We start from the raw sequence: 24,094 nt of genomic DNA, 5'->3' as shown, positions 1-24,094 counted from the left end.
CGGGACGACTAGAGCCCATAAATCCGCATAGGTATACCAGGGGATATCTGCCTATATATAATGCGACCGACGTCGATCGTCGCCGCCGCGTGTGTTGCAAAACACCTATCGTTGCCGGCATGAATAATTCCCGATATTATAATGTACACACGACGATACATGTATATTATAATACGTGTACCGTATACGGAGGACAAAGCCGGCTCCAGTGTTCGTGTAGGTATTACGCGTATTACGCCCGCCACCGGCCCTATAGAACGGCGCTCGTTGACTGACACACAATGCACCGCCGCGATTGCCGCTGAAACGCTCGCCGAACCGTCCTCGCTGTTGCGCAAGTGCCTGCAACGCACACGGCGAAAAATGGATACGTGCTCACCATACGATCGAGCTCTATTATATTTTATTTATTTATTATAACGAAGACGCGCACACACGTGTATCGAATCTCCGCGGACGCCACCTAACTTCCAGCGACATAGCAGTTTAACGGATGCACCGCATTGACTGTGTGTCTATATATTATGTACTATATTATGCATGTGTTATATCGTGATAATAAATATATTGCAAAATAGTACTTCTAAGATGACGATAAAAAATTAAAACTGTTGTATTTGTATAGTCATCCCCCATCATTTAAGTGTAAGTTATATGTTGACCACGAGAAAAAAATATTTTGGTATAAGGGTTTTTATTTGGCATTTCTTTAATAAACTGTATATATAATTAGGACAGGAAACCTGTACGAATTATAAGGTATCTTGTTTGCACCTTGCTCGTTGACAATCATCTTTATAATATAATAAATGCGAGACGATGACTTGCACCTGCATTAAAAATTAGAAAAGAGTGTTATCACTGGTGGATATCAATAACGTTGCTGCTGTTTATTGATTGTATAATATATTGTTGCCAAGTACGCGTGATTTACTCTACCATTTAGTTTCGACTATTGTTGCATACGCGGTTGTTGCATATTATGCGCCACTCTATTCTTATTATTTTATTCGTGTTAGAAATCGTCCGATTGGATTTTGAATAATGCGCGTTTAAATGATATACCTATCGCGCGACAAAGTCTGTATAAACTATAGACACCAGCAGCTACCTAGTCGTGTTTCCCCCTTTGAAGTCACGGCTGTCTGCAGAATATACGCGTGTTACGCAGATAGAACATGCAAGCTGCCGCCGAGGGTTTTCGGAATGCATCGGAGAATTGTATGTTCAGTATGCATGATATGTAATTATATAATGTATATATTATTATAATACTCGTTTGACTAAAATGCACACCGTTTCGACGTAGGTGCGCAGCGATTGCATACAGCGATATTGTGAGCGAATGCACACATTCCCTTTGAATCTTTGTCGAAGCGACGCTTCTATATAATGTGTTCAACTGATATGTTTTCGACTCTACTTCTGTTATAATATCAAATAATGTAACCAGCTTGTGGTTGTGTATAATGCATATAATAGGGCGGTAGGAGGCGAGTTTTATTTTATTTTTTACTCCGCGACCTGTTCCGGTCTACGGTTTTCGCCACGTGAACGTCTTACACGAAAACACTTCTTAAGACGTGGTTTCCTACAATCACGCGTGCGTGATTGCGCGGTGCGCGATGCGCGTTTGCGCGATCACGCTTGCGTGATGCGTGATGGAAGTGTTTTGCTACGATGCGTGTTTACGACTGCGCGATTTGGAGTTTAGAAAAGTGTCGTCACTTCGTCAGTTGATGTTTAGTATTTCATCAAAATGGACGTAGTTATGCTTTACAATATTTTGGAGGATGAAGCAGATGAAGAACTATTGCTACTTGCGAATCATTTCCGTAATGAAAATGATGAAATGTTTAGTCAACGGAGCAGGGAGGGTTGTTTCAGTACTTTAATTCAAAGGCGCCTAATTGACAATGAAACTAGATTCAGGGCATATTTTAGAGTGTCATTTGAATTATTTAATTATATACTAAATGCTATTAAAGAAGATATAAGAAGGCGTCCAAGTAATCGGATTAAGAAACCAATATCACCAGAAGAGAAACTTAGCGTCACTCTAAGGTAAGTAAAATTATTGTACTATAGGTATATTTATCAAAATAAGAAAGGGACAATAAATATTTGGGTAATTTTCCATTTCAATTATATTATTCTGATATTGATAGAATGATTCATTTAAAAAATACATACATATTATTTATTTAGAACTTGGAATATATCTAACCTAAGTCCTAACCACTGAGCGTTAATAGTAATTAAAATAAAGCAACAAAAAATAATAAATATTTAAATTTACACCAATGTTATATGGAGATTTCATTTTAATAAAATAAAATAATATATATACTAACTTCGTACCAATCTGGTAATTTTCAAACTATAAAATATCAAAAAATAATTTTTTTTCAAAATAAAATAAAATAAAACTGTGCATGAAAAATGTTAAACTTGCTTAATAAAAATAAAAAAATTAATATTCTTCGAGATATTTTAAATAAGAAAAATTGGACTTCGCAGATGGAGTAGGATTTGAAATGTCCGAAACACTTGACATCGTAGTGGAACACGAAGATTCATCGGCAAGTATTGTAGGAACTTGCAGATTCGATGAAAATGTTGATGTTGATGTCATTGTTTCTACAGGTGGTGTACTCGTGGTAGCCTTTGTTTTTAATAAGCGTAATTCCATTTCGGAAACAATGTTAAATATCCTCATTTTGGCTTCCACAACTGATTCTGGAGGAAACATTGAAACCGTTGACGCCATACTTTTAAAAAAAGTTTGAATTGGATCAATAGATTCTTGTTGTTTCATTTCTCTTAACGCTGCCAATCGCTCCTCTCGTCCTTTTTTAATTTCATCTAATATTTTATCTTGAGCTCTTCGTGTTGTTTTTTTTTCGCACGGTTTTGTAAATGAATCTATCAAACTATGGTTTATTTCTGTATTTGGTAGTTTGTCATCAATGGGCATATCTAATAATGGTTCAGAACTTTTAAGTAACAGTTCCTTCTCTGGCTCGATTTCTTCAGTTTGGTCAAAACTATCATTTACGGCCATTTCTGAGTAGTTTGTGTTGTCATTGCAGGCTTTTTTTTCTACTGAAATGTTCGATGTAGTTCTGAAAATAATTACACATAAAAAATACACATAAATATAAAATGTATTGATTTTACAACTGCGTTTTTTAATTGTTTTCTATTTTCAAAAAAAAATGTACAAGTAACCTTAGTAGTTAAAAATTCATAACATTTTTATAATCCTTATCTAAGGTTTAAAAATTCAATACAATATAATACATAATAATATACGACATATAATAATTGTTTACCTTCTTTCGTTTTCGATGTTATCTAAAAAACTTAATGAATCGTCATTGTACTTCGATTTTGTTGTAGCTGCTGAACCGGTACCTAATCTTCGTTTCTTTAAATTTTTTTTATATGAATCTCTTATTGTGCGCCATCTTGTCTTACAATCATTTACTGAAAATAATTTTAGTGTATTATTTATATTTTACAGATTTTTAGCAACCGGTGAAAGTTATAGATCCCTTGCTTTTCAATTCCGAATATCTCACAGTTGGATAAGTACTATTATAAGGGAAGTATTAGTTGCTATTTGTCATCGTTTAAAAAATATAGCAATACCTGAACCAACGCAATGTAGTTTGTCGAAAGTAGCCAACGATTTCTATGAAATGTGGAATTTTCCAAATTGCTGCGGCGCCATAGACGGGAAGCACATACGGATCGTTTGCCCTGATAACTCTGGATCGCTGTTTTTTAATTACAAGTCATTTTTTTCAATTGTGTTATTGGCTTTAGTCGACGCGAATAACAAATTTCTGGTGGTAGACATAGGATCGTATGGTAAAGAAGGCGATGCAGGAATTTTCCCTAAATCTAATTTGGGCAAATCAATATCAACCGGAGAATTCAAATTTCCAGAACCAAAATGTTTACCAAACACTGATGTAGTCTTGCCACATGTATTTGTCGGTGACGAAGCATTTAAATTGACGGAGACAATGATGAGGCCTTATCCCCGAAACCAATCAAAACTAGATCCAAAAAAAGCCATTTTTAATTACCGCCTAAGTCGAGCTCGAAGAACCACAGAAAATACGTTTGGCATAATGTGTCAATACTTTCGTGTATTTTTCACGCCAATTAATATTCTGCCTGACACAGTCGACAATTTAATAATGGCCGCATGTATTATCCATAACATGTTACGAGAAGAACGAATGGTGTGTCCTATGGATTCGACAGACAGAGATCCCATAACAGACGTTCAAACGAACACGAACATGATACAATTTGGTGCAGTTGGAGGAAACGCAACTCATGAAGCTTTTCGAGTTAGGGAAACTTTTAAAGATTATTTTAACAGTAGGTCAGGATCAGTGAGTTGGCAGCAAAAACACGTGACTCGTACTAATTAAGATAGTGTTGTTATATATTATATTGACTGTTTACAAAAATTATTAGTAGTCCAAATATGATTTTACTATTAACTATTTTCATATTATATTCAGTGTAATATTATTTATAATGTAAAATTAAGTTTATTATTATCAACTAACATATTATTTTAAGTTATAAAACCAAACATTATATGTATATAAGTTTATTTTCGGTCACTATAAATTATCACATATAGATATAATTAAACTAAAACATTCTGTATTATTAGAAATGTAAGTAAATTATTTAATTTTAGATAAGATTTTATTCAGTCACATATTGATATTCTATAAATATCAAATTTTCTTGACTGTTGTCTCGTATTCGTTATTCAAGAACAAACAATTTGAATCACAAATCATAATATTTTCTTATATCATATTACTATCTTACTATATTTTTAACTTATAATTTATATTAATTTTCTAATGACATTACATACCGTTTTTTCCAATAGACTGTGAAATTTCTTTCCAAACATTATCTTTAATGCAATTATCCTTATAATTTTTGTCACTCAATTTATAAATTACAGGATAATTACGAACAACTTCTATGAGTTTTTCGTCATCCATAACATTAAATGCCCTCGACTCCATAGTTCACCAAAACTAATTTAAAAAAAAACATTGAAAATTGTAATAATTTACAAAAAAAAAATTATTTGTTATTTATATAGCAGCTTATATTTGAAAATTATTCTTACTTACTTCTACCTGCCGTTTGATTTGACTTGATATTGATAAAATCAAATAAAACATATAATACAATAATATTATATTAAATAATAATTAAATAATATATTAAAATAAATGAAATCCCGCAATGCGTTTCACGCAGAAGTTGACTTCGTGGCGACAGCTGCGTGACTGGAGTGCGTGATCGACAATCGCGCGCGCGAATATTCACGCGCGTGAATTATTAATAAACACTTACATAGTTTTTCGTGGTTTCAACTTTTGCGCGATCACGCATCACGCATCGCGCACCGCGCAATCACGCACGCGTGATTGTAGGAAACCAAGGCTTTAACGCGCATACAATAAATACATTAATAAATTGTATGCGTTTCGACGCGTTTCCGATTTTAAAATTTACATTTTTATCGTTTTAACTGGCATACAAACACACGGAAATTATGTTTAATGGCAGTGTGAGAATATGTTCGTGATCGGAGTGATAATATCGGTAATAATAACGTGTAGTCGATAAAAACCGTAATAAACAGATGATAAGGCGACGTTTCCATATACAATATACTATATGATACGAATGTATCTAATAGCAGACGGTAATTACAATAAATTTAGAAGAAATCAATTAGTCCATTATAAAACGTGTATATGGTATATTAGGTACACATTAAAAAAGTGATATTTATTTGAAATGCGATTTGATAACGTATATTCACGGTTATGGTATACGGATGGTATATAAACATGTACATGTTTATATACTATATTTTAAATATACATACGACAACTGCAGTGTTAGGATTGAATGCGCATATAATATACGTATAACAACACACGCCGAGATTATAATAATATTATATTATAATGCAGGTACACGCCGCCAGATGGGTTTAATTGAAAGAGGCTGGCGATAAATTTTTACTATAGTTAATCCCGATAAGCCGACAAGTTGATTGTCCCGAGTCCGATATATTATTATACACCTATATTATAATAATATACACACAGGTAGGCCGGGACAATATTGTATTTTATTATTATTGTCGTTATGAAATCGTGTTTTGATACCAACTGATATTATTAATATACACCCGGGCACGCCACCGCCGGTTTTCTTTTTGAAAAACATGTTTTTAATGAACCTTAAAGGAGTTTGACAAATCTACTCGCGTGGGCACATATAATATCTCTGCCTCTCACTCCTCTCTCCCGCCCAGCGTCTGGAACGCGCGTTTTTACGCCACCACTGCCGACCTCCTTCTCAGCTCGGCACCCCGCTACGTACGTGCTTTACAAACGTTATGCGCGAGACGAAATTTACGAGTGTGTTTTGCCACTCTCTGTCCGTTAGCGGGCGGGGGACACAAAGTGCCCGGCAATACGCGTACACATACTCGTACAAAGTGCACGTGAATAAATGGCGACACACATGCGCCGCCGTTGTACATATTATATAGTACCTAGGTGGATAGATTATAACGTACACACTATACACACGACATTTTGCTACACTGCCAGTGCGGTTTATGGGGGAGGAAGAAACGCTTACCGGTGGAGGGTAAACGGCAACAGAAATCGATAATTCTAATTTTCGAAACCCGTCTTGACAGTGCTAATCTACTGAAACAAAAAAAAAAAAAAAAACGAGAAATATTCTTTTTTGGGTTTTTTTTTTCTTGATACGCGTATAACGTATTATTTGGACTTAAGTTACAAGTGTATACGAAGGGTGTAGTGGAAAAAGGTCTTTATTACATAGTGGTGGCTGTGACCAAGTGGCAGACGTTCGATGGGATCCCATTCATCAACGTTTGCGGTTTTGGCATCTGTGGCGTCAGGAAAACCGAAAGTCGTCCGTTGCTCGTTGGCCCGGAAACGCCAAGACGGACGTTAATGTCTGACTGACCACCCGCCCGTCCCTTAACACGCGACTTCCAAACCAGGAAACGATTCGCATGAAATATCGTCAGACAGTAACAAACACACAGGCTATTTCTTGGCAAGATAAGGAATCGGTAATAGCCGATCATCAAACAAGTAGTCGACGCAGCAGAGTTTTAAGATAAAAATAAAAAATAAGAAACCAACTTAAAACATAAAACATTGTTGTACTTTTTTAACACTGTTATCTTAAAAAAAAATGGTAAATCGAATGGAAAATATTAGTTACAATGTATACAGTGGGGTTTGGAAAAGCTTATCATAAACGATACTGCGTATTAATGTAATACATTCTTTTTTTCATACCTACTTTACATTTTTCATCAATAATGAATAAGTTGTTTTACTTTTTGCGTTATAAATCATTTTATTTGTACCCTCAGTATTATTTTACAATATCAAGTAAATTGTATTTTGTAGAAATTTACTTTTGGTACAACGTTTAGATTTATTATTTAAAATCTCATACCTACTGTAGTACAGTGTGACGGTTTCAACAAATACAAATAATAAAAATGTTTATTATATAATACGATCTATTTATTTTATAGTTTAATACATAACAACCAATTAGTATAATACTTAGATTTTCTTATGTATAATTCAGTAGGTATCTTATATAAAATAATGATTCAAAATTTCTTTGAGTATTAATCATATCTTTTAATATGGATAGGTTTATTTTATTTAGGTAAAAATTGTTCGTTTTGTGAGAAACAAAAAAAATTATGTTTTATTATGGATTATTAGCGCAATAGGTACCATTGCAGCTGTAAAAATAATTATTTCAAATATTTATATGTTGAATAAATTAAACCATATTCTAAATACTATAATAACTAATAAGTAAGAAATAAAAAATAATTATCGAACATTTTATATTGTAATATTTCTAACTGAGAAATAAACAACAAACGTAACAGAGGTAAAAGACTAGTTAAAACTTTGAAAGTAGGTAACAATGGTTAAAAAATAAAAATATTAAGAGAACAGAACAATATTAACTCGCACACGCAGGCACCTCATCTGAGATGACTTTTAAAATGTACTGGACCTAAAGTTTGAACGACACTGTTGATCTTTTTATGTATCTGTATGGAATTGATCTGAAAGCTTAATAGTCTCAAAGAGTACGTAGCCATGAATTATTTATAATATCCGCGCTAAATTATTTATAGCATCGGTCATAACAGTCGCACAGATCGGTGATTTAATACTCCACAGAAACGGTAACTGCCGTCGAGAGTCTATAGTGTAAACACAATATGTATTAAATCCGTAAGTAATACAACCGCGGTCCGAAATTTGAATAAGCTACTAGTATTCCGACCATCCTCAAAGAGAACACACATAAATAAACGTGTATATATATTATATACAATATAATATTCTCGTAAATAGATTCCGATCGACTCCAGAGCCATAAAACATAATATTTCCATATTGTCAGAAATGAGAAAATGCAATAATACACACACACACACATATATATATATACATAAATACATAGGTACATACATATTCACATTCACACTTACATACATACATTCATACATACATACATACATACATACATACATACATACATACATACATACATACATCGTATCCCTTAGACTTCTACAAGCCATATAGGGTTGTTGGCCTCTATGTGAGTAATATGACGCGTGTCACCGTTTGGTATCTACGATTATACGTGACACCGAACATCCCAAATTGAAACCACGTGCTTCCGTTCCTTTGGCTTCCGAGCAACGCGTACGTATTACATACATATATATATTTAAAAAAAATAATAAAATTAAAAAACGCACACACATATTTAGCCACGATGTCTTAGAGACATCACGGAGTTAAACCGATAAATACCTTGTTTTTAGAGAACCCAACGAATAGGTCCAAAGGGAGTCGTCTGTAATGATATAAAAATATTTCACCTATTGTTTTTTTTCTCAAGTGTATTCCACCTACATATAAAAATGCATTGTAAATTACAGGTCTTTCTTTTAACGTGTGCAAGAGTAAAAATCACGAGTAACGAGTGCTTAGAGAGATTTCGGCGTTAGGTCGCTCAACTTAATGTAAACAAACGAGGTGGTCTAGGGGAAAGAATAATAAAAAAAAAACAAGAAATACGAAATACGAAAAAGTAAGAACCCTCCGAGTTGAAAATAAATGGGGTTTCCTCGCAGATGATCATCTCCGCGGGGACAAAGAATCCTTGTTTAGAAAGCCTCTTTGTCCGAACAGATGTGCCATGGATCGGAAGATACAATCTTGTAAAGGGGAAAAAAAACTTCAACCATTTCGGATTCGTCTACCTGTTTAATGACGAGTTTTGCGATTGAAGAAGGGTGCGAGTAGTATTATTCAAGGGCATTAAGTACCTAAGTACAGTATTGGTAATGAGCTGTAAGTATACAATTTAATTTAATTTAAATGTCGATTAAACAGTATTAGGGATTTCAAATGACCCTACCATCGAAAACAATATGTCAATGTAATTACTAATAAGAATATAAATATGAAATAAATCGCCATCGGAAAGTAACAGACATTACAATTGATGTTATTATGAATAACATTAAGTATATTAAGTACATTCAAACGAGGCTAATAATACAATTTACATTTTTACAGTCGATTAATAAGTAATTTTATGTAGAATCACGTGTAAGCACCTATAATAAGCAATAACTAATGGCTGTTACATATTATTTTACTTCGTTTTCTCAAACCAGAACACATTATATAATGTAGGGCTATATGTAGGACGTAGATAGGTACATAATATAATTGACTGATTCATTTCGTGAGAATGTGGGATAATATTATAAATTTAACCGATTCTAGCGATATATTTTTTTTTCGTCCTTGATATATTATTCGTAAGGCCCAGACTTAGTATTATTTATGTGATTATTTTATTTTTTACTTGATTGATTTGAATGTATGCTGCGAAACGTTTTTCTCGACAACTGTCGCAACCTCTATTGTTTCATTTTATCGGGGTAATAATTTTTCCCATTAATTTATTCGGAAGTCTGTTTTAAAACGGTCGGTATTTAATCGTAGTTTTGCATCGAAACGTGGTCAAAGACCTACCAGATTTATTATTACTTTTTTTTTAATGGACCATCCTATCGGCTTCATCAGCATCGGCGAAGAATGCTCCCGATTTAATTTCTCAAGCCGGTGATGTCTACGTGATAACCATCGCCGGAATTTATATATTAATAATGGCAATAGCTCAAAAGTTGGATTATCAAGTCTCTCCTAGGTCTAATATTATTTTAATTGAAGAACACTGAATTAGGAACAGTAGGAAATTTTTTGATTTAAGATAATCATCTTTGAGGGGCAAAAAAAAATATAGCAATCCGAACGAATTATACCCACAGTTGACCGACAAAGTACGAACAAAATTTTAACGATATACTGCAAGTATATAAATATATATATATAATATGGGCTAGTGGCGTTCGATGAATTCCTGGACATATAATAATTATAATCATCACTTTTTCCCCCGCACTCGTCGCAACCGAAAACCCACAGATTTCGCATCGCGGGACGATTGGTTTTAGAATTTGGGAATCGTGTTTTTTTCTGTTCGTTTGTCACGCACACCTTCCAAAAGTGTCGTTTTAACGAACCAGTCTTGTTTGGGTTTTGCGACGGGAGTCAGCCAATTGCATATAATAATATATAGGTATACCTACGATTATTATTATCATTATTCATTATTAAATAAATACTCTTCACGATTACAGGTTATAAACGCGACGCGATCAATTCGACGTGAGGTATTTTAAATGGACACATATAATGTACACGCACACATAATATATTATTATACACGGATGTTAATTAATTTAAATTCCAATTACAATAAACCAGACCGCCTTGACACTACAACTACAGAAGCAGCGTTAACTTCTCTCCCGCCTGCACTCGTCGTCGTCATCATCTCGCACAGTTATATTATTTGTGTATACGGTACACCGCCGGCGGCGTCTAAATATATTATTATTATTATTATTATTATTATTATTATTACTGTTATATTATAATATTATACTAAAACATGCGTATACCCATTGTCTACAGACCGCGCGTACGTTTAAATCACCACAGTAGCGTTATGCACCATAAACGATCTCCGATGTACAGTCGTCGAGTTTCTATCTAATCTTCACTGACCGATTCGGCGGGCATTGTACGGCACGGTGCGACAACCCATAGATATTGTGCATTTAATATTGATAAGATCATCATGAGTCATGACGGTACACGGCACACCGACTCGACAATATCGTAAATGCAAGCAGTTCAGATTATAAATTATGAACCCCTTAGCGGTTATTAATTATTAAGCCGTTATTTTATTCCTAAAGCATCAATACATATTTAGTGTACGTCTTACCTGGTTTAATGTAATAACGTTAAATTTTTCAAAGTCAGTCGAAATCTTACCTGTAAACAAAAACATAATTTTTATTAATTCAAAGGAACTTGATAGCATATTATTTACTATAAAAATCAAACACATATTTAAACAGTGTTAACTATTTAGTAGGTATATATAATATATATACCTATTATTATATATATATATATTTAGTATATAGACTAAGATTGGTTCAGATGTTCATGTTTAGGGCTACTTAGACGTTAGATTAAATCTTATTTAAATAAATAAGCAAACCCGGTAAGTTTGTTTTATCATCTTAAGACATATGATATATTTATTGAAATGTATAAATAATATAAACGGAACGATTATCGAATAAACAACCTGAATATTATAGCAACTATAAAAAGAGAAGGAGATGAATCATTTGACGAAGGACAAGATGTACTTGAAACTGTCAGAATGCAACATTTTTAAATAGTGCGTGTCAAATGTTCTATTTTAAAGTTTAATCGTATACACGGCTTACGACGAGCACGTCATTTAATAATACATAAACATTATAATACCAAATGGTGTTCACAGCAATAAAAAAAAAACGAAAATTGTTCAAACAAGTTTACAGCGGTTTTTTTTAATAATAATTCAATAATTATATTGATAATCTTAATAATTTAACCGACGACTGATCCTCGAATACTATACTAATACAAACAGCCCTCCAGAAGCGTATAACATCTATATATTAACAATGTAAATTGCAAACATATAAAACCGGAATCTCGTATTGGAAAATAATGATGTTGCAGTATTTTGAGTTTTAACTTCATTATACGTTAATTGTAATTTTCTATTAAATGACAATGTGGCATTTGGAATAATAAGGGCTGAATTTACTGCGGACCAACTGAACATTTTAACGGTAAATTCGTTGGAGTAAGTTCGTTTTGTGGATGACGTTCGAAATCGAATATACTATATTATATGCGTTATGTTGATGCAACGGGGAGGAGAGCTTAAATTACGAACACGATATACATATAGGACGGGGACATTTGAATAACTCCCTCCGTTCAACCGCCGAGGTGTGTGCGCATCCAGTGGCATTATATATTGAAAAAGGGGAGTACTATAATAAATATATATATATATATATATATGTATATGGGGGAGAGAGATAGAGGACTACTGCTATCAACTTGGTCGGATTTGCATTTATTACCTACCTGGCGATGGGGCCTTGTGTAACGAAACCACTAGCACCACCATCGCTCAGCTGAATCATCTAAAAACGTGTCTTGTACCCAGTTTTGCATTTATTTTGCGGATCCGGTGACGCGTGATTTAAATTTATGAACTAAAAACTACCGAGGGGGATCGATGACACTCTACTACAATGAACTGAGTATACATAATGATGAACAAGAGTGGATCGACTTTATATACATTTTTTTTTTGGGGGAGAAATGGTGATAACCATCAAAAGTACAATCGAATAAGGGTCAAGATTCAAGAGCAGGGTTCATCACACTTTTCATATCGTGAAACCCTAAAAATTTCAATAAGGACATGAACATCTGATATAATAAGTATTAAAGGGAGAGAGATCATACGATATATTCACCAAATAATAGAAAATAAAGTATCGCAGCTCGTACTATTATTATACTTATGTCACTGTTAATATTTCACAAAATATATTTCATACAAATGGAGTACAAATCAAACATTTTATTTTATAAATAAAATACCTTTTCAGAATATGGAATACGTATAATATAATATCATGTAGTAATATATATATATATAAGTCAGACAATTTATAAAAAATAACCTACATGACGGTATAAAGGTTTAATTCAAATACAATTTTAACGTTCTTTAAGTAATAACACGTTTATTATTCATGTGTATTGTACATATATTAATATTTAATACATTATATAGATATTAGATATACATATTATACCATCGGTATAAACATATTGTTTTTTTTTTTAAATACAATTTAACTTTTGATTTTCAATTTAACGTACCCAGGATTTTAAATAATTTATAATATAATTTCAAATTAGTAGGAGTTCGAGGAAATAAAAATTAAAACTTAAAAAATGAAAATCTATACTCATTATATTATTAGCATGTAATGTTCCTAGATCATTAATAATAATTATTGTATATAATATATTGATGAAAAATATTCATAAGTTAACAATATAATATTAGTTTACACATTTTGCAGGTATTTCAGTTATTAGGATTAATATGTAATTTTCACAAATAAAATGTATCAAATACAAATATGTCGCATAATTCATAATATAAATATACAATTTTATGAATGTTACAATGTAACATACAATGTTCTATATTCTTTTATATCAAATTGACTTAAAACTGAATACTAATTTAACCAAACTATTTTAAGCATTTCACGTAATATTATGTCATTTTATAGAGTTATAGATGCGTTAAATTGATTCGCTTTACAACTATAAAAGCTGAAATTATAGTTAAAATATCTCATTTGAATGATTTATAATTCTAGTCAAATGTATATTATGTATGAGGCCACATAAACAATCGGTGACATTATTTTGCCATCGTGATACTTCGAGTAAAAAAAGATAATTATTATCAAACACATAACAATATGTGTCAATATAATGAGTTATATATATAGATATCAAACACGTATATAACTACAATATTTAAGTTGTAATATTTTTACGTTAGAACTAATTAACGCGTTAACTAAATTATTATAATCATATGATTCATATTTCTGTTTTATTACTTTAGAGTTTATTAATATATAATATATGTATATTAATCAAATATTGTTCTGTTCACGTCTTTTATTAGTCAGGTTGTTTGCAAAACCATTCATCGAGTCAGTATATACAAGAAAACCGACCAAAGAACCTCTCAGCCAAGTTTTCAAAAGTTCAATAACTTCAATATAATAGATACAGAGAAAAGAATCAATACAGAAGCATAACGCGGTGCGCTACGCTGTTGAGAGTGTTTGCATCTTGGATTATAATTAAAACGGACACGGGAATATGATAGAGAGAATAAAATAAGAAAAAAATATAAAGGAAAGAGAGAGAAAAAAGGAAAGAATTATAAAGAAAAATATTTAGTTTCCCGTAATAACTGGCGGAGGACGTGCTATGCTCTGCAGCGTCGAAGTTTTCTGCCGTATCGCGAATAATAATGTATTTCCCCCATTTATTTTCGTTAGTCACTCGATAGCAGCACCTTTTTAATGCTGAAAACCTCTGAGAGGTATTAATATTCCATTAAGGGAAAAGAAAATTTGAATTTCGGGTGTTCCGCAAAGTTCAATCTATCCTTTTACATATTTACGACTGTTTCCATTATGCAGCAGTAGTGCCGCTGACGCCGCCGCCGCCGGTTCGTCCATATACATATTATATATACGACGGCGGTGGCGCACAGGGAACCGAAGGGAGAAGACCTCAAAAACCGCCATCCACCACCGCACATTATGCATTCAAAACCCCATCAACAACACACAGCGTCGTGTTTCGGCTTTAATGGTTCTTCCGGACGCCTCGTAGGAAATCTAACACTTGTTGGTCACACCTTACCAAACAACTTGTTGTGAAATGATATCCACACCGAAACCCAAATTCAAATCCATAAGTAAGAGTTATAAGGACGTCGAAAATGTTATAATCACATAAACGCATGGTGGGTACGTAATAACAATTTAATACCATCATAGATACAAAGTAACGGATCAACTATGATACACACAGATGTTATGACTTGCAGACGAGAGAGAGCAGTAAAAATCCCACACGCTGGTGTTAAAAATAATATAAAATGCGATATAAGTTAAATTTCGAAGTTACTCTTCCTGAATGTATTCGCGATCAAGAAATTAAGAAATAATTATTTGACGACGTGTGTATTGTGTAATACATTATTAGAGCTTTTGACTATTACTTGTTCAAATATGAAAAATTAAGTGAAACCTATTAATGTTATTTTAAATACAAAACAATTTACTACAAATATAACATGATACCATAAAAAGACAAAGCTCATAAACATATTCATGTAATTCAATATTTTGTTTTAATCGTTACGTATTGTTAATATAATAAATACAATATTATTAATTTAATATATCTTGATAATAAAACCGTATACACAATACAGTATTGTTGTAATTTTTTATAATACAAAACGACTGAAACGATCCGTTCAAAAATAAATATTAAATATGTCTATACTTAATAGTTTATACTTATGCGGTTCTGCCACGCGGAGAGAATATAACTACAATATCTACGGGCTCCAGACAACAATATTGAAACAGTACTAGTTTATTACCTTCTCAGTTTCGATATGAACTAAGAAATAAAAATAAGAAAAATCATGCAGCCGCCGGGCTTATGGTACACGGGCTACGATATTTATGATGTTAATGTAGGTTTTTTCTCTTATTAATGCACAGAGGAAATAAATAAATTCATATGATAATATTTAAACCGACCAAGTTTCGTTAGACTGAAATTTCACTCGAAATAAAATATTTATGACACACGACCGTGTGCGACCCGGACATTTTCATACTTTCATTAGCATAATCGTGTGCGCGCGCGTGTGGTAGGAATTGGCTGCGAAAACGAGGGTAATTTCCCCCCCCTCTTTTTCGCTCTGTTCGTCTCGACTGAAGTTCACCACGGTACGTTCTAGTATAGGATTCAGCGGGGAGAATATTTTAATTGTATTCATACATATATAATGCGAGCGTGTGTATCCTGGTTCTCGGAGATTCTTGTCATAGAGTTGGGAAGGGCTAAAGGCACTCCGGGAATGTCGCCAAAGCGGGTTACATAGTGCATATTAGGACCCCCAAAAGTCCACAGAAACTTTGGGAAATTCGAGGGCAAGGATTGCGTGATGGTGGGAAATAATTTTACTGAAAAGGGCCGACCGAACACACACACATACATAGTAGTGGTGTAAGTTATAACCCTAAGGAATGTTTCAAAATCACTAGTCTGACACGATTCCAAAACCAAGAATTCATAACTACACTGAAGTTTTTTTATCACCCACAAAGGAAAATGTGTTTGATTCATCTACATAATAGAATTTTTTGATAATATAGGTCTATATAATTTTATAATTTTTATTAATTTATATTATTTTCTTGTTACAAATTATATAACTATACATTTATTTGATACAATAAGCATATTATTTTAAATTTTTAACAATTCCCTAACTACAAAAAATATATTTGCATTAAGCTATTTATTGTTCAACCAAATCTAGTCGAAAAATACTGTAAGGTTAGGTACAATATTTATATATATAATATGGATATAAACACTATACAGTACGTCCGCTCTTAAATATATTCCGAGCAATAAAAACAGCCCGTAAATGAATACGAGGTAGGGACAATTTTTTACCGAGCTTTTATTCCTAAATATATTTTGGCCGTTAACAAACCGTGACTAACCACTGTTTGTTTTGTAGGATTACGGACGTTAAATTAGCGTTTCGAAACAAACAATCGAAAAAGTAACATTTGCGTAACCCTCTTGCTCCAGCTACCAAAATAAAAAAAAAAAAAACTTTTAAAAACTTTTGTTATACATCATACAGAACTGATGGCTGCAGCACACGAATCTATGTTACACTGTATAACGATCGCACAACGTTAAACAAAACGCGCGTGACAACCCGTCGGACTAAAACATCGAAACCGTATAATATTCTGTAATATATTAGGTATATTAGTATACCTATAACCTATATTATAGTGTCTTTTCAGCGGAAATTAACCGGACCGCCATCCGTTTTGTCTGAACAACACGCGACATATTATTAATATATAACCATACAATATAGTATTAGTTTATCATCACTATATACCGTTGCAATGTATTATGCTATGGACATTATTATTGTATACACGTCGTAATAGCGAACGTCTGCCGTATATTACATAATATTATTATATTATTATTATGTGTAATATTATTATTATTATGTAGTCTTGTCGAACGGTTATCACGATCGGAATTCACCACGTGGGCGATACCTGCATGCGCGTTTTGTATTTCCGCCGCTGCAGTGATATGGCGAACAGCGCTCAGCTAACGTCCGCCAGATAAGAGCAACGAAACATTGTGAATCTAATTAAGGAGAGCGCATTCGGTACGCACAGGAGTAAAGATTGTATCGCCAGACAAGAGGACACAGCGTTGTAGTCATGGCTGTACGTTAATGGGTTGCACGTTATCTGTTAATGCCCTACTAGCTTCGGTTCTGGCCCACACGTCGACGTCGTCGTTTAAAAAACTTTGTCGGGATTTTTTTTTTTCATTTTTTGTTCAAACTCTTAACAGCCCTCCGTTTACACTGCTATTAAAAAATTATTATTAATAATATTCACGATAATAATCGACGGTATTTTTAACCGAAAAAAAATTCATCATCCAGACACTCGAATAGCATTGATCAAATCTTAAAACGACCGGTTATGAAAAATAATATGTTTGTATATAAATATACCTACGTATGATGTACCTAAATATATATATACAATATATAATATACGTGTGTTTGTGTAAATCTCTCGGAATATTATATTAATAACCGTCCGGTGCACTCTTGTCACAGTTTAGATGCTGGGGTTTTGATTTAAAAAGACATATTGTTTTTGTTTACATAACAATATTGCAAAATTACTACCTACCCTCTTGTTTTAACAGTTGCGACTTATCATATACACTTATAAAGACACATTTTCACGCCATGTTTAAAAATCAAAACCATCGTGACGTGAAACACGATCTCTCTCCAGATTTTTACCCTCTCGTCCAATCTGACATATGTAGACGAGATGATATCCTCTCCCATGAAGCATTTCTGTGTAGATTCTTTTTAATTTGTGTCATTTCCACGTAGCGTAACACAAAAAAAGGGTTCTTTTTAGTCAGCAGACCGCACCGGGCGCGCCTTAGATATATAAAAAAATGAATTTACTCATTAGTCGAGACGATTGTTTCTGTTCTGTCTATGATACTACTATATTATAGTACACAGTATTATTACAGTATAATATAATGCCATCTTCGAAGTATCTGTCGTCGTCCCGCAATAACGGATATTTTAGAGAAGGTATATTTTTTCTCCTACTATATATACACGCAGACACGAGTCGTCTTGGTCGGTACATATTGCGGTCGCTGTCAGAACCCTAACGCTACATCACTATTTCATATTTGTACACCGATGGAAACTCAATACCCACCCAATACGTATACATAATATATGTCGTTGTTAATCAGGAAGGCGTTCCGGCCGTATGTGTGATGATGGTGGGCCTCAGCCAACGTTTTAATATTTACAGCGCTAACACGTTTGACACGTTTATATATATAAAAAAAACTGTAAGTTTTTATTTTAGAAATTGTTGCAGTCTCCGTTAAGTTTGCTATAGTGGTTATTTCCGATCGACCGCGACGTATATATACACAATAATATTATATACACCTGTATGTGTTATACATTAATATTACATGGGAGTATATTATAATTATACTTAGCGACACGTCTTATCACCAAGATATTTTGACAAATTTCACATTTAAACATAAGTGCATATACGAACCCCTATACGGGGTGATATATTTAACGTAAGACACTCATCATAAGCGTCTTATACTCTTACGTGAAATGAATCACCCTGTATAGTTACTCTATAATAGTTCAACAAGCACTGCCTGCAGACAAAAGTGACACGTTATTGCACCCAATACTTATACTATACTATACAATATAATGTTCACCCCGAAGATTAGCTCATGATTAATAGCTTATCTTTTGTTATTAATTAAAGCCAACGATTTTCCTATTTTAGACAACATATTTATGATTAATTTTGCATACGTGTTAAATTATCTATACAGATCAAACGCATAACAAATTATATTCACGTAAGATCAACTGTTTGAAATAATATAATTAATACAATTTGTTGTATAAATAAAAATTCAAATATCGATTTAAAAAAAAACAAATGTATTTATAGGTAAGTACCTAATACTTTATTACTATAAGTTACAGCATTGCGCTTGCTTAGTAATACAAATATATGATACATTATTATATTTTTGAAACCAGCAGAAAATATAACCTCACTAAAACAAAGTAAAATAATAAATTCATATTATTTCTATTCACATTTCAGCTTCCTCTCGAACTTCCCCGAGTACTGTACAAAGAAAAGCGTCGCTCAGTGGATTGTGCTATTGTGTCGATAAGTTTAACGTGTGATTATAATTAACGTTGATAAGAAAATGCAAGACTTTTTCCAGCTAAGATCTTATTTGGTAACCGTAGCATCTAAACCAGAACTAATTACAAAACTTCGTGTTATATGAGTGTCAAAACAGACTGCACTGCAGTATAGTCGGCTTGAAAACTATTCCTACGGACCGATGCCCTATCTCGCGTAGTCACGTCGAGTGTAACTATTATAATAACATCTAATGAACATCAATTTTATATTTCTAAATAAGACGCACTAACGTACATATGAATTATTGTGTTGGTCTCGCCATTGATGTTAAGCGTATTTTCATTTGTAGGCGCTGGTTTGTAGATCACATATACGCGTTACTTACATTTAATATTAAAGTTATACCCAAAGCTGTTTATTTCATATTAATAAGTAGCTGAGGAGTATCAGATTACATGAGATCAAGCGCCCACGCCAAGCTCTCCGGGGGTCCAATTTGATATTACTATGTGTTTGGGGTTAGGTTTATCACCGCAACAGATCATCCTCTAAAATATGAAACAAGCAGGTCGAAATTAGAATAAGATTTTAAATTGTATAAAATAAACTCCTATGGGAACGGTTTGTATAGCGTTTTAAACTAAATTATTACAGTGCATATTTGTACGATAGTCAATGTAAAACCAATGCCGTTTGTTACGTGGAAATTAATTCAAGAAACAATTGATAAATGCTGACAATTATTACACTCGTCTGTCGGTTGAACTTGTACGTTTTAAATTAATATGATTGTCTCTAAATAGAACCCCCTCGTGAGAAAGACTATTGTCTATTGACTATATACATGATTATGCATATTGCTAAACAGTTATCGAGTATTATCTATGGCTGGACCTATACATTTGTTTCTATCAACAAGTTCTTATAGTCGTACACTCTAACAAATACAAAGGTTTCTATGGAAGGTAATATAATTTATTTATTTAAATAAGTTACATCCCACAAGGATAAATAGAAACAAAGCTATGCACCACATTTGCATAAAAACATTTAAACGGGCACACACACACACGAAATATTACTAATCATATAGTCATAATAATTATTAGTTCAAAACTTCGTAATTTAAATATTCATATTTATTTAAAGGTATTAAAATAAAATTATAAATATTTACATTCAATTGATGTATTTTGTGAATAGTCAGAAACTAATGTGCTGTTACACATAATGATAATTAAAAACTACATTAATATGTAGTATTATTTTTACAAAAACGGTGATTTACATATAATCAAATAAAGTAATATTTACATAAAATGTTAACAAATTAAATTGAATGTTTATCAAAAATTGGATACAATTTTATTTTATAAAACCTGGCATAAAAAAAAAATATAATAAGCACATATATTAATTAATACCGCTATAGTTTATTGACATACCTTTTAGATAGTTGTTTCTGACAACTGTATTGATAAAGAGAAGTATAAGAGAAGTTTTTGATTTGATTGAATGCTGTTCCGTGAAACTGAGCGAGCATATTATTTTTGTTTGAAAAAACATTCGATCAAAAAAATAAAGTTTAATAAAAAGAAAAAGACAAATTCTTGTTTTACGCGAGCAAATAATATTTTCAAGCGACTCATGTGTACCACCATCAACGAGTGTTAGTGAAGCATTAACTAGGTAATAAACAACCGTTGCTGAACGTCAAAAGCAAAATCGTGTTGTGTGTCGCTGACGGTTATAATATCATACTTAGTGATGCATAAGTCGGGTGTTTGGACATGTTATTATTTTTAGTTGAGGGTTTCAGTCGAAAGTTGATTTTAATCTCGACAACGGCAGATATCTAAGGATGAAACAAACAATCAATGCGTCCTTATTCTTCAACTAACTTATATTTTATAATATTAAAATGAAAAAACGAAAAGAAAATTATACCCCGTCCGCAAAACGGGGTTAAACCTACTCATTTTATAAATTAAAAATATATGAGAACAATCAGTTTAGTAAGTTAAATAAACCCGTGAGACTGAGAACAGTTGATTTCGATAGAGAATAAGCCTCCCTATATCGTATAATAATATAAATCCATTAACTGTGACGGACGTTTTATTCAGGTGTTTATTTTTATTGTTTTGTTAATCTGAGCGTTTTAATTTGTTACCGCCATTTTAGATACGGTTGAATAACGCCTACGCGTGTAACAGTAGCCACGACATGGTGACGAAATCGTCGTACGAAACATGCCGAAAACACGGAGATTCGAAATGCCGTCAACGGTTACACCAAAGCACACGAAAAGAAAGAAAAAAATGTCTTACAAGCGATTTTTGAAGGGGACGAGCAGGCAGCGGTTCATTAGGATTCCAGTTGTGGGGTTGATTTTCACACCGTGCATATACCACTGCTATATAGTGGAATTCTGTGATATTGGCTATACGCGGCCACACGCGGCTATGAGGGAAATTTCATTTCTGTCGCCGTCCTTTTGTAGCGGAGTTGGCGCCAGCGGCTTTCTCCCTCGAGGGTATAACAGCCGCCCCGACACGTTTGATTGCTTCTTCTCGCCCCTGTGTGCACATCTTTCCTGAGCCCATTAAAACGTTACGGTTCCCCGACTTTTTTCCTACACACTTTCAAACTTGGAATATTTTATTACCAACACACGCTCATATATATACATATATATATACCCATGCGTCCCTCACGCTCGTCCGCAGGTAAAAACTACTCCGGGATAGCCACCATTAAACTTTCATAAGACTATATATATACGGTTTTTATAATGGAAAAAGGTTCTCGATTGACTTCCTATGAAAGAAAAACATTTTTGAAACACGGAGGAAAAACAAATTTCAAATAATTGCCAATATTTTGCATTACATAAATTATTATGTTATTTAAGCGGAATTTACGAAACGTTACATAAATATTATTTTTTTTTTTTTTGAATTCCTAAAATATATTCGATGCAATTTTCGAGGTTGCATAACCGAAACCCATTACGAATTACATTGAAAGGGGGAAAGAGTGGAGAGTTAAAATGAATTTGGTATATAATACACCATACATATATATGTGGGACAGAACAATACTATACTGCGGACATATGACCAAATTCTCATCGTGGGGGGGTTGGTTGCTTTTCCCATACCGTTCAGAACGATCGAAACGCATTACCCAAAAGAAAAAGCTTCGTGTGAACGTTCGTTCGTGTGTGTGCGTATGTGTGTATATGTAAGTGAGTGTGTGTGTGTGTAAATGTATACATTGGCAATGTTGATGCGGAGCAGTTGTACATAGCAGTCATTTACCTTCACCCCTACACCAAATTATTTAGCGGTTCGCCCATTGTTGGCCGACCCCAAGGGTGCACTTTTCCTCGGGAACTTTACAAATGTAACGGCAGCAACTTTTGCGTCGATTCCGCTACACACACCTTCTATTGTCCATCGGCCATCTAGTTAATGGTATTAATCCACTTTGGCCTTTGTTTTTAAAAAGAAACACTCGAAACGAATACTAAAGATACTTTTCTATCGAAGAGTGTTCATAAGTACTATCACAAAGTGAAATTTAATTAATTTGAAATTGTAAAATAGTTTAATCTACAAAAATACTCACGGACAAAAATAAAACCGTTGTTCAAGTATCTGCAATAGTTACCCATCGACACAAATCAAATATTTGTGCTGTACTATTATAAAAGAATATAATTATATCTACCTACATAATATTATATATTATAAACAAGTACCAGAGCAGACGATGTTTTTGTAAACCGGTCATTACCGGAATCTGATATTAGGTAGATATCACAATATCCAGTATTTTTAGTAATTATTTAAAATTCCATTATTACCAATAATAAACAAATATTACCAACATCTAAAAAGTCAAAAAAATTAAAAACAAAATAAAATATTTGTTTTGAAAATGTATAATAAAATAGTCAAATTAAGCATGTTTAATGATAAGTGAATGTAAAATAATAATATCATTTATCGAGTGTACATTGCTGAAGTTTAAATATTTTTTAAATCCTAATAAAAAATATGTCAAGATAAATTATATTAGGTTTTGTACTGCGTATCCGGTGATAGCAGAAACAAATATGGTCAATAAATTTATATTTATGATACTACGAACACATAAAATAATGTACGTGTTGATAAGTAACAATATAAACAATAGTGTGATCAAACCCCGAAAACATTACATCTGCACCAGACAATCAATGGAACACCTAAATACATGAAACAC

General features: G+C 32.9%; 3 protein-coding genes across 6 annotated transcripts in view; 1 reads left to right on the top strand and 2 right to left on the bottom strand.

Moving 5' to 3' along the window:
• Positions 1-24,094, bottom strand: part of LOC132940133 (discoidin domain-containing receptor tyrosine kinase B-like) — a 139,139-nt gene that overhangs the window by 87,448 nt on the left and 27,597 nt on the right. The window contains exon 2 of one of the 3 annotated variants that reach the window (XM_061007563.1): positions 11,536-11,585. The exons of the other annotated variants lie outside the window; for them this stretch is intronic. The gene's annotated coding sequence lies outside the window, so the exon portion shown is untranslated. The remainder of the gene's footprint in view (positions 1-11,535; positions 11,586-24,094) is intronic. 3 annotated transcript variants of the gene reach the window in all.
• On the top strand, positions 1,760-4,929 carry LOC132941887 (uncharacterized). Its single transcript, XM_061010111.1, has 2 exons — positions 1,760-2,064; positions 3,527-4,929. The coding sequence occupies exons 1-2, from the start codon at positions 1,760-1,762 to the stop codon at positions 4,449-4,451; spliced, it is 1,230 nt and encodes a 409-aa protein (XP_060866094.1). The 3' UTR covers positions 4,452-4,929.
• Positions 2,058-5,501, bottom strand: LOC132941888 (uncharacterized). 2 transcript variants are annotated; one of them, XM_061010113.1, is made up of 4 exons: positions 5,184-5,501; positions 4,916-5,084; positions 3,336-3,489; positions 2,058-3,125 (listed from the first exon to the last, which is right to left on the bottom strand). In XM_061010113.1, the coding sequence occupies exons 2-4, from the start codon at positions 5,070-5,072 to the stop codon at positions 2,474-2,476; spliced, it is 963 nt and encodes a 320-aa protein (XP_060866096.1). In that variant the 5' UTR covers positions 5,073-5,084; positions 5,184-5,501; the 3' UTR covers positions 2,058-2,473. The 2 variants fall into 2 exon arrangements, with proteins under 2 accessions (XP_060866096.1, XP_060866095.1); XM_061010112.1 differs by having other exon boundaries at positions 4,916-5,501.

The sequence above is a fragment of the Metopolophium dirhodum genome, chromosome 3 (assembly GCF_019925205.1).
Source record: "Metopolophium dirhodum isolate CAU chromosome 3, ASM1992520v1, whole genome shotgun sequence".
NCBI classification, from domain to species: domain Eukaryota; kingdom Metazoa; phylum Arthropoda; class Insecta; order Hemiptera; family Aphididae; genus Metopolophium; species Metopolophium dirhodum.
This window is presented reverse-complemented; position numbering and strand designations above follow the sequence as displayed.

Bases quoted from the DNA above. Each gene is read 5' to 3' on its own strand.
- LOC132941887 (XM_061010111.1), top strand. From the start codon at position 1,760: ATGGACGTAGTTATGCTTTACAATATTTTGGAGGATGAAGCAGATGAA. The intron at 2,065-3,526 runs GTAAGTAAAATT...TATATTTTACAG, and splicing joins AAACTTAGCGTCACTCTAAG to ATTTTTAGCAACCGGTGAAA.
- LOC132941888 (XM_061010112.1), bottom strand. From the start codon at position 5,072: ATGGAGTCGAGGGCATTTAATGTTATGGATGACGAAAAACTCATAGAA. The intron at 3,490-4,915 runs GTATGTAATGTC...AATTATTTTCAG, and splicing joins ACAGTCTATTGGAAAAAACG to TAAATGATTGTAAGACAAGA. The intron at 3,126-3,335 runs GTAAACAATTAT...AATTATTTTCAG, and splicing joins AACATCGAAAACGAAAGAAG to AACTACATCGAACATTTCAG.